Source organism: Leucopleurus acutus, assembly GCF_964270905.1.
Source record: "Leucopleurus acutus genome assembly, chromosome: 19".
NCBI lineage: Eukaryota > Metazoa > Chordata > Mammalia > Artiodactyla > Delphinidae > Leucopleurus > Leucopleurus acutus.
In genome coordinates this window covers 41,121,445-41,132,637 of record NC_139161.1, presented here as the reverse complement: position 1 = coordinate 41,132,637, position 11,193 = coordinate 41,121,445, and the positions used below count along the sequence as shown (strand labels likewise).

General features: G+C 57.4%; 1 protein-coding gene and 1 pseudogene across 2 annotated transcripts; both read left to right on the top strand.

Annotated features, from left to right (window-relative positions):
- Positions 1-937: 937 nt before the first annotated feature.
- Positions 938-4,597, top strand: LOC309976135 (neuroligin-2-like; the record flags this gene model as incomplete). Its single annotated transcript, XM_082861614.1, is given in 6 exon segments — positions 938-1,100; positions 1,274-1,459; positions 1,582-1,774; positions 2,140-2,736; positions 3,536-4,013; positions 4,016-4,597. Coding segments are annotated over 6 exon segments (2,157 nt in total). The 5' UTR covers positions 938-979.
- A 531-nt stretch (positions 4,598-5,128) lies between these two features.
- Positions 5,129-9,461, top strand: LOC309976131 (spermatid maturation protein 1-like; annotated as a pseudogene). The gene is made up of 3 exons: positions 5,129-5,146; positions 8,291-8,348; positions 8,548-9,461. The product of its transcript is annotated as a spermatid maturation protein 1-like (transcript).
- The last annotated feature ends 1,732 nt before the right edge of the window (positions 9,462-11,193 follow it).

Here is an 11,193-nt window from a genome sequence, read left to right as displayed (position 1 = left end):
AGTTCCTAGCGGCATGAGGGAGGCGGGCAGAGGCACTAGGGACCAGATGTGGAGGCCCAGGCCTGGATCTTATTTGCCCGAGTGCCCAGGCTGGTCAGAGATTGCAGGTGTCAAGAAAGAGGAGGGCCTGGAGGCCAGGGGTGACGCCAGCACAGGCACTGTGGCTGCATCATGGAGGAGCTGCCGGGGCAGGGACCCTGGCCAGCCCTCTCAGACTCCCACCCTCTTCCAGAATTAGTTACCCCTCAAGGGGCCTTCTACACATGGGAGTGATCATGGGATCCTTTGGGGACATGGCAAGAGAAGGGTCCAGAGCTCAGGACTTAGGCCAGTTTGGGGGAGAGCTGCACCCTGGCTTCATTAGGCAGGCTGTTTCCCACCCTGCCGCCTCTGGCCACAGTAATTAAGCTGGGGGTTGCCATGGTAACTGGGGAGGAGACCAAGACCCCAGGGACCCTAGGGCCTGCCACCCCCTCACCCACAGAACAGGCTACCATGTGGAGCTGAGGCCCACGGCTTGAGTCGAAGGAAACGCCTGGACCCTCCCAGGATCTCTAGCTCCAGTGGCAGCCTTGAGAGCTCGCTCTTCCTAGGAGCAGGAAGGAGATTTGCTGTGTGTGTGGGGGAAGGGGTTCCCCTGGGTCCAGCAGATGCCCTGAGGAGGGCCAGCCCCCAGCCCTGCCTCTGCTAGGCTTCTTGGAAGGTCTGCCAGGCATGGGGAGAAGTGCTGTAGGGCACACCGGCAGGAGGTGGGGAGGGATCTTCTGCCAGGGTTAGCTGGGGAGGGAGGGAGGAGAATCCGTTCTTGCCCCCCAGGGATGGGAGTGACATGTCCCCTGAGCTCTGGGCTGGAACTCAGCAGGCCTGGGAGCTGGGCGGTACTGCTTCTGGTCTGACTGTGTCCTTGTCCCCCATCCCCCGGCCCACCTACCCGCCCCCTCCCCACGCAGATATCCGGGACTCCGGGAAGAAGCCGGTGATGCTGTTTCTGCATGGAGGCTCCTACGTGGAGGGCACCGGGACCATGTTGGATGGCTCTGTCCTGGCCACCTACGGCAACATCATTGTAGCCACACTCAACTACCGGCTTGGGGTGCCTGGTGAGGGTGGGCAGCCAACTCTAGGGGCTGGAGTCTGGGAGGAGGGCCTGCTGGCAGGGTTCCTCTAAACCCAGCAGAAGCAGAATGGCTTCTGGGTTGGACTGAGCTGCCCAGAAAGAGGGCAAGCGTGCTGTGACACCCCCAGGAAGCCCCCTTTCTTCCTCTACCCCCAGGTTTTCTCAGCACTGGGGACCAGGCTGCAAAAGGCAACTACGGGCTCATGGACCAGATCCAGGCCCTGCGCTGGCTCAGTGAGAACATTGCCCACTTTGGGGGCGACCCCGAACACATCACCGTCTTCGGATCTGGGGCAGGGGCCTCCTGTGTCAACCTTCTGATCCTCTCCCACCATTCGGAAGGTACCAGCCACCTCCTCAGCCTGTCCCTCTTGTCCCCTTTCTCACACCCTCAACCCCAGCAGGTCCCCCTTCTCCTCCCTCAGGCTGATACAGCCCAGCCTAAAGCCTGCCTGTCCCACCAGGGCTGTTCCAGAAGGCCATCGCCCAGAGTGGCACTGCTATCTCTAGCTGGTCTGTCAACTACCAGCCTCTCAAGTACACGTGGCTGCTGGCGGCCAAGGTGGGCTGTGACCGGGAGGACAGCGCCAAGGCCGTGGAGTGTCTGCGCTGGAAGCCTTCTCGGGAGCTGGTGGACAAGGACATACAGCCCGCCCGGTATGGGGGTGGGAGAGGGCCAGGTCCAGGCCTCCATTCTCCTTGCTGGTTCCAAGGAGGTTGAGGGTGAGAGGTGCCCACAGGCCACAAGCATTCCATTTAGCCAGGAGAGGGGGACTTCAAGGCCCTCCCGGGGCCCTGCCTTCTCCCAGAAGCCTTCCCTAGGCGGAGGTGCCTAAACAGAGCCAGTGTGCACGAGGCTCCATGAAGTGCTTGAGGGAGGACTTCCCGAGAGGTCAAGTACCCTGAAGGGCTCAGAAGGTTTTAACTAGGGGAGAGGAGTCTTCTGAGCAGAGGACTCAGCAGGCTGTGAGCTGAGAGGAGGCCGGTGAACAGGTGATGCGACCTTGACCCCTTCTCCCCAGCTACCATATCGCCTTTGGGCCCGTGGTGGACGGTGACATAGTCCCCGATGACCCTGAGATCCTCATGCAGCAGAGAGAATTCCTCAACTATGACATGCTCATCGGTGTCAACCAGGGAGAGGGCCTCAAGTTCGTGGAGGACTCAGCGGAGAGCGAGGACGGCGTGTCTGCCAGCGCCTTCGACTTCACCATCTCCAACTTTGTAGACAACCTGTATGGCTACCCAGAGGGCAAGGATGTGCTTCGGGAGACCATCAAGTTTATGTACACGGACTGGGCCGACAGGGACAATGGCGAGATGTGGCGCAAGACCCTGCTGGCGCTCTTTACTGGCCACCAGTGGGTGGCACCGGCTGTGGCCACCGCCAAGTTGCACGCTGACTACCAGTCCCCTGTCTACTTTTACACCTTCTACCACCACTGCCAGGCTGAGGGCCGGCCCGAGTGGGCAGATGCAGCACACGGGGATGAGCTACCCTACGTCTTTGGTGTGCCCATGGTGGGTGCCACCGACCTCTTCCCCTGCAACTTCTCCAAGAATGATGTCATGCTCAGCGCCGTGGTCATGACCTACTGGATCAACTTCGCCAAGACCGGGTGAGGGCCAGAGGGGCTGGGTCAGGCATCCCTGCAGGTCAGGGCACACACCGCCTCCATCCTCAGCCCCTTCTCTCCCTCTCCTTCACACGGCCATCATTCCTCCATCAAGGCACTCTTGCCTTCTCGACTCAGACACCTGCCGGACAGCTCCTCCGTGTGTGTTGAAGACTCAGAAGAGTTGGAAGAGAGGTCCCTGTCTTTTCTGGGGGGCAGGCTCACTTGGTGCCTTTGGCTCCGTGTCTGTCTCTCCTTCCCTCCCTTGCCCACCCAGCTCTCTCCTTCTCCTCCCAGAGCTCTGCCCGCTGTCTGAGTGCTCCCATCTGTGTATCTGAGTGTGTGTGAGGGTTTGTGTCTGTCTGTCTATTGCTGTCTCTGCCTCTCTCTCTTGAAATCTATTGATATCTCTGCTTGCTTTGATCTGGTTACTCTGTACTCGCTGGTTTCCCCCTGGCTGTCTCTCATGTCCTTTTGTGTCTCTGTTTCCATATGTCTCTATCTCATTCATTCTCAGACTCTGCCTCTGTCACTGGTGGTCTGTCTCTTCCCTCTCTGCCCCTCTGTCCTCATCTCAGACTGTCTCTGGCAGTCTGGCTTCATCCCTCTTTGTCTGTCTGTCCGTCCGTCTCTGGCAGTTTCTCTGTCTCTTCGTATCCGTCTCTGTCTCACTTCCCGTCTCCCCAGCTCTCTGCATCTCTGTCCATCTCTCTCCCCATTCCTCCCATAGCACGCCCCCACCCCCGCCTTTCATGGGAGCCTCACCCTTACTCCTCCTTCCCCTGCCCCGTTGTGTCCACAGCGACCCCAACCAGCCGGTGCCACAGGACACCAAGTTCATCCACACCAAGCGCAACCGCTTCGAGGAGGTGGTGTGGAGCAAGTTCAACAGCAAGGAGAAGCAGTACCTGCACATCGGCTTGAAGCCGCGCGTGCGCGACAACTACCGCGCCAACAAGGTGGCCTTCTGGCTGGAGCTCGTGCCGCACCTGCACAACCTGCACACGGAGCTCTTCACCACCACCACGCGCCTCCCTCCCTACGCCACGCGCTGGCCGCCGCGCCCGCCCCCTGGTGCCCCCGGCACTCGCCGCCCCCCGCCCAAGCCCGAGCCGGGCCCCCGGGCCTACGACCGCTTCCCCGGGGACTCCCGAGACTACTCCACGGAGCTCAGCGTCACCGTGGCCGTGGGCGCCTCCCTCCTCTTCCTCAACATCCTTGCCTTCGCCGCCCTCTACAACAAGCGGGACCCGGGGCAGGAGCTGCGGTGCAGGCGGCTCAGACTCCCTCCCAACCCCGCCCCGGCGGCTCGGGCACCGGCGTGCTCGGCGGGGGCACCCTGCTCCCTGCTGCGGGCCGTGAGCTGCCACCCGAGGAGAAGCTGGTGTCGCTGCAGCTGAAGCGGGGCGGGGGCGTCGGGGCGGAACCTGCGGAGGCCCTGCGCCCCGCCTGCCCGCCCGACTACACCCTGGCCCTGCGCCGGGCGCCGGACGATGTGCCACTCTTGGCCCCCGGGGCCCTGACCCTGCTGCCCAGCGGCCTGGGGCCACCCCCTCCCCCGCCGCCCCCCTCCCTGCATCCCTTTGGGCCCTTCCCCCCGCCTCCCCCCACCGCTACCAGCCACAACAACACGCTCCCCCATCCCCACTCCACCACTCGGGTATGGGGGCGGCTCGGGGAGGCCCCCCTCCCCGGCCCTCCCGGCCAGCTCAGAAGGCAGGGAGGAGGACTTGGCGACAGGCTTTTGTCGTGTGGAGCTGTGACACATCGAGGAGCTTTAGGTGGACATGGGTTTCCTCGCCGGGATGTGTGCGCTTCTCCCGCGCGGAGTGGCCCGTTCTCTTCTGTAGACCCGGGCCTTTGAACAACTGGGGGGGGGGGGTGTTTTTTCCCCTCCGTCGTCTGGACACCCGTCTTCGGTGTGTGGAGACGTGGAAGTATTTTCCCACGTGGAGGTGTGCTTTCTCACGAGGGGGTGAGAAACCATGTGCAGGGTGAGGGGTTTTTTGCCGCCCTGGACACATGTTGGCTCCCTCAAAGAATTTCTGTGGGGATTTGTGCCCCCACCTCCTCCCTCCTCCCACCCCCTGGAGACCCTGGAAGTGGTGTGTTCACAAACAGCGACCCTTGGCCACCGGACGACGCAGGGTGGTGCCTGGGAAGTAGCGAGGAAATCACAGCCCCCCTGCCCTGCCCCCAGCCCTCCCGCCCCAGCGAAGCATGTGTATCCCCCGTGGCACAAGTGAGGTGAAGCACGGTCTCCCCCGGGCAGGCCTCGCCTTCCACAGATGACAACACACATTCCGTGCCACGGGGAAGAGAGGAGACCTTGCATCCCTGTGCTGCCTGGGAACTTGTCTTCCCCTGGGTCCAGGATGCATTTCTGAGTGGAAACATGTTCTTGCATGTGGAGGTACGTTTTCCCATGCAGACAGCCCCTTTCTCTCCAGCACTTCCCTGCATCTTAGGGCCTCAGGCCCAGCACTTAACTTCTCACACAGCAGGTGTGAAAGGACTTCAAACTGACAGAAGCTGAGGGGGAGGGACAAACCCTGAGGAGATGAACAGACCCTAAGCTCTGCCCTTCCTTCCCCTAGAGTTCGGGGGGTGGGGTGGGGTGGGGGCTGCGTGGCACCTGCCACCCACAGAGGCCGTGCATGTTTGACCAAAGCCCTCACCGCGGTCTGAGGGCAGCCCTTCTTCCCTCAGTCCTCAGACCGTCGCTCATCCGTGCCAAACTGCTGAGGTGGGTTTGAGGGGCGAAGACCCCCCAAAACGTGCCAAGGATTCCTCAGCCCTGGGCCAGGGCAGGTAGGATACAGGAGAGGGGGAGGTGGCAGCTAAAGGGGTCCCGCCTGCGTCCCTCTTCTCGCCATGTCTCATCCCTCCCTCTCTGCCCCTGTTTTCCCTCCCCCCTTCGCCGTCCCCCTCTGAAGACATCCCTTCCTGGTCCCAAGCCAGCTTCTCCCCTCAGCTGCCCACCCCCTCCTTTGACCTGCCCCCTCTCCCCTGGGCCCCCAGGGCTGAGGGAAAGGAGCAGTGGAGGGGGGAGGGGAGGAGAGCAGGGGAGAAAGGCTTCCCCGGACAGGTTGGGGGAGAGAGCGGGGTCAGCTGCACTGAGGAACAGATGGAGGGGGCAGTGGGGGACAGCGCTTGGGCAGACACCAGCAGGAAGAATTTGATCTGAGAGGATGTGTGTAAGGCGACTGCCCACAGAGGAATGGTCTGGGCCTCTGGGGAAGGGAGCAATGTCGGGAAGCGTTTCAAGGGACACCAGCCGAGAAGGAGCCGATCCCCGTCTGCTGGCATTTTGTGGGTTCCTTGGTGCCAAATTTGAATAGGGGGTGGAGTGCTGTCTTCCACTGACCCCCAAATCCCTGGTCTTGGCTCCCCAGAACTTTGCCTCCTGCCTGTCCCTCTGCCCCCACCTCCACCCATGGAAACTTAGTTCTTTTCCCACCCCTTCCCCTGCCTGGTCTAGCTCCTTTTCAAACAGCCCTGCCTTCTAAATGCTAGGGACCTGGGCCCTGAACCCTGTAGACAGATGCCCCCCAAACTGGGGCATGGGAGGGGGGCTGGGGGACCCCATGATTCAGCCACGGACTCCAATGCCCAGCCCCTGTCCCCAGAACAATTCCTTGACAATCCCCTGTCCCCACCCCAACCCTTCGCGGCTCTGTACACATTTTTAAACCTGGCAAAAGATGAAGAGAATATTGTAAATTGTCGGAGTCCAGCTCCAACGAGTCCAGGTAAACCTGAGGGATGGACGGCGTCGGCGAAGGAAACAAGACCTGACACCCTTTGTAGATGTCAGCACGTCAAGCACAAATTTATTTTTCAGAGCTGGTATTTATATATAGGCAGGTTTCATCATCATGTACAAAATCAAAACATCTCAACATGTTCTAACCTCAAAATATTTTTGTCAGTTTTCTGAAAATGTCCCCAGTTTCTAGATGTACTAACAAGATAATTCCCCAAGTTCTCATTAGTTGCAGGTTATTTTCTAATAGTTAAGCCAAGCTATTATGTAAGGTCTTTAATACAGAAGTGCAATCTTCGTGTTCTTTCTGCATGGGCAAGTTTTTTTTTTTAACATCTTTATTGGGGTATAATTGCTTTACAATGGTGTGTTAGTTTCTGCTTTATAACAAAGTGAATCAGTTATACATATACATATGTTCCCATATCTCTTCCCTCTTGCGTCTCCCTCCCTCCCACCCCTCCAGGCGGTCACAAAGCACCGAGCTGATCTCCCTGTGCTATGCGGCTGCTTCCCACTAGCCATCTACCTTACGTTTGGTAGCGTATATATGTCCGTGCCTCTCTCTTGCTTTGTCACAGCTCACCCTTCCCTCTCCCCATATCCTCAAGTCCGTTCTCCAGCAGGTCTGTGTCTTTATTCCTCTCTTACCCCTAGGTTCTTCATGACACTTTTTTTTCTTAAATGCATGGGCAAGTTTTTTGAATAGTGCCTTAAAAATATTTACAATATATCCTACAGTTCCTGTGTACCTGACTCCACTAGTAGCACTTACAATACCTCCTATGCTCCTGTTTATCACCTGGCAATTGTTGCCAGAGTATTAACCTTTCTTTATAGTGGACCCATATGAAAGCAAAATCATCAACAGCCCCTTCGTAGGGCCACTGTTGTTCAATTGGGGGTGTTTTCCATAGGAACATCCCTATATTTCCATTTGTGTATTGCGTTCGCAGTTTCCTGGGGATGAAATAGGTACTTTCCATTTTGTAATAACAATAGTAGGGGGGGTAGTAGTTTTTCTCATTTTCCTAACCCTGGGCGCAAATCCCCCTTGTGCTATTTCCATACATAAGCTTAACACAACCAAACAAATCAATAGAGATGTAGTCCACCGTCCTGGCACAGTGCTGCTTTGCAGTCCTGCCTTTGATTGCATCATGACTTTGTCACGGCGCAGGGACTCCAGGATGGAATATTGTAAATATAAAAGTTTAACTGTTGGTTTTGCCTGCTGTTATGTTGGGAGGTAGGGGTGGGGCTCTGAAGAGACAAACCCTGGAGAAGTGACTCTGCCAGTGAGGGAGGAGGAGGGGGTCCGAGCCCACAGCCCTTTCCAGTGAACAGCTCTGAGGTCAGAGAGAAAGGGGGAGTGAGTGCTGGGGTGAGGTGGTCATTGGTAATGGGGTTGTTCGGGGAGTTAAGATCAGGACCAGTGTTTGTGCAGAGGTCAGAGCCTGGCATAGAGGACCAGGCAGGGGCTGATGGGGACAGACACCAAACAGGCCAGAGGGCCTATGGGCTGGTGCAGGTGGCTGGCTACAGGAGAGACATGCAAGGTGAAGGGTTTGGCCTCTGCTAAGCCCTGGCCCAGGCTGGAGGGTCAAACACAGGCCCAGGACTCTCCCTCTTGGCACATTGTGAGGGAGAGCCCCACATCGTTGTGACCCACTTACCCCCAGGAGCCTCTGGGACAGGAAGGCGGCCGGTAGTACTGTGGGCACAGTAGGTTGGGGCCCTAGGGACCCCCATGGCCACGGCCACTCAGTCACTGTGTCCTCCCCGACCTAGCTCTGGCGCAGACTCCGTGGCTTCTTACACCAAGTGTTTCGTGTTATTTGTGAGAAAGGTAAGTGGAGGATGGGGAGGTTGGGGAATAGGAAAGGCAGAAACCAGGTGTTCTAGCCCTGACCTTAAGTGGGCCCCTTCCCCTCCCGCTCTCCCTGCTCAGACACCATAACTATGCAGCTTTTCTTCCTGCAACCTGCCTCTCCATTCCTGGAGGAGCCAGGCTCCCCACCAGCCTCTCACCTGTCCCCGATCCACAGAAGCTTCTAAGTTATGCTCACCTGGGAAGCAGACCCAGCCCCCGAAGCAGAGCGCCCCTGCAGTCTGCCTTCAGTGCACCATGGACCCTGTGAAAATGATCGTGTCCCCCCCACCCACTCGCCGCCATCGCCGTCACGACTCTTCAGCACGCCACGCCCACCGCCCCGTAGCCTCGGCCCCTGACAACCGACAGCGATGATGAGAAGCCCCCACGTCAGCACACAACAATCTGCCCCCACAACTGGAATTGCCCCAAGGACTGGGAAGGCTTTCAGTCCACCCAGGGGTTCTGGACTCCGTGGGCCCAGGATGCTGTGGAGCCACCTACCCAGACCATCCGCTTCCAGCAAACTGTAGAGGGAAGGCCGCTCAAAAGAGAGGCAGTCAGAGCTGGGCCTACAGGCCAACGCGTACCCTGTGAACCCCCGCCCCACAGCCCTCAGGCCCTGAGCCACAAGAACGGTTGGGGGGTGCCCCAAGCAGAACAGGAGCAGTGCTCGCCAGCCCAGCCACCCATCCTGGGCCCAGCCCACGTCGCAGACATCCCCCGGTGCCACTCCTCAGGGCGCATAGCCTATAATGCCAGAGACGTGAGGCGGCAGCTGCGGGAGCTGATCAGGGAGGTGGAGGCCCTGTCCCACTGTTACCCCCCGGTCTCTGGGTCCAGCACGGCTGAGGGGACGGGAAAGGCCTAGGTATACCGTTCCCTGACAGAGAGGTGACTGGGAGAAGAATAAAAAGAAGAGAGGAGGTGGTTTGTGGTGGTGTGGGGGGTGCCAGGGCCCACACAGCCACAGGGAATTCCCGGGATGTCCAGTGATTAGGACTACACGCTTTCATTGCTGACGGCCCCAGTTCAATCCCTGGTCGGGGAACTAAGATCCTGCAAACCACACTGCATGGCCAAAAAGAAAAAAAAAGAGATAAAGAAAGAGAAACAGCCAGTGGGCATCAAGACTCCAAACACACAGCAGGTGCTCAATATAGACCCACTTGATGGAATCAGCTTAAAATGATCGATAACGTTAGTCAAATGAAAATGAACAGAGAAGCAGGGTGATTCATAAAAGGACTATCTGCTCACATTCCAGGAACCCATCTGGTATGGAAAGTGAGGTCTATATTCCTCTATATCTGTTGAGATGTTCATTGTGCAAACAAAATGACTTGAGGTTCGCCAGGTACCGCTTTCACAGACCCCAGCAATGAACCCCAGCAATGATCCCAGGACTGCCTCCACAAGAACCCAGGCCTTACCCGAGACCCAGGCCTCCCCAAGAACCCGGGCCTTGCTCAAGATCCAGGCCTCCACAAGCTTCCAGGCCTTACCCAAGACCCTTACCTCTGCAAGAATCCAAGCCTTTCCCACGACTCTGACTTTCAGAAGAATCCAGTCATTACCCAAGATTCTAGCACCCAGAAGAGCTTAGGTTCTACTCGAGATAGACGTTTCTTTAAACGCCCATATCTCACCCAGCCCTCTGGTCTCCACAAGAACACACCATTTCTCCAAACTTCTGACATTCAGGGGAGCTCAGGCTTTATGCATGATTCTGGAGTCTATAGGAATCTAGAACGAAAGCAAGAGACTGTACTGTATAAAAGTCAAGAGCTCTCCCAAAAAACTGGCTTCCATAATAGCCCACACCCTTCTCAAGATTCTGGATGTGACAAGAGTACAGGTAATGCCCAAGATTCAGGAGTCTCTAGGAGTCCAGACTTTACCCAAGATTCTGGGCCAGAGAAGTATCCATACCTTGCCCAAGACTCTGGAGCCAACAAGAGCTCAGGCCTTTGCTAGGAATCTGAAGAGCCCAGGCCTTGTGCAAACCCCTCACTTCCATAAGGGCTCAAGCCTTACCCGAGACTCAGGAGACTACAAGAATCCAGGTCTTACCCAAGATTCTTGAGTCTGCAGGAGCCAAGGCCTTACTCAAGATTCTGACCTCCATAAGTATCCAGGCCTTACCCAAGCCACTGAAGTCAAAAGGAGATGTGGCCTTACCCAAGATGCTGGAAATTACAGGAGCTCAGAACATACCCATGACCTTAACTTCCACAAATACTCAAGAATTAATCGAGATCCTGGCCCCCATAAGGGTCCAGCCCTTACTCAAGACTCTTGCTTAACCAAGAGATCAGGCCTCCATAACAGCTCATGCCTTATCCCAAACGCTGGCCTCCACAAGAACCATCTAGGAACTGACTCTGTCCAAGTTTTGGGCCCACATCAGACCCAAAAGTCATTTATATCTGAAGCAGTTCCTCGAAAGGAGGATGCTGGGCAGCACATACCATGGACTTCTGTCCCACCCAGTCAGAACTCCTGCTCTCCCAGGGCTCAGGTGGCCTACAATGACCTGCAAATCTTCTCAGAGGTACCTGTACTAATTGAGCTGCAATCATCCTCCCGGTGAGCAGGCAGCCAAGACTGGGTGTACCACCCAATGGATACAGTTCCTCCAGCCTGCCAGAACTATCGCCAGATGTCTACGCCTCCCAAAAGCAGCTGGAAGCCCTACTGTCCTGGGTCAGGCACCCGGCTAGGGCATGTGGTCTTTGGCGCCCACCAGAGACAGTTCAGAGCAGGCAGGGACAAGTGCGGAGCTCTGTCTCCCAGGCGCCTTCACCGAGAGACATCCAAC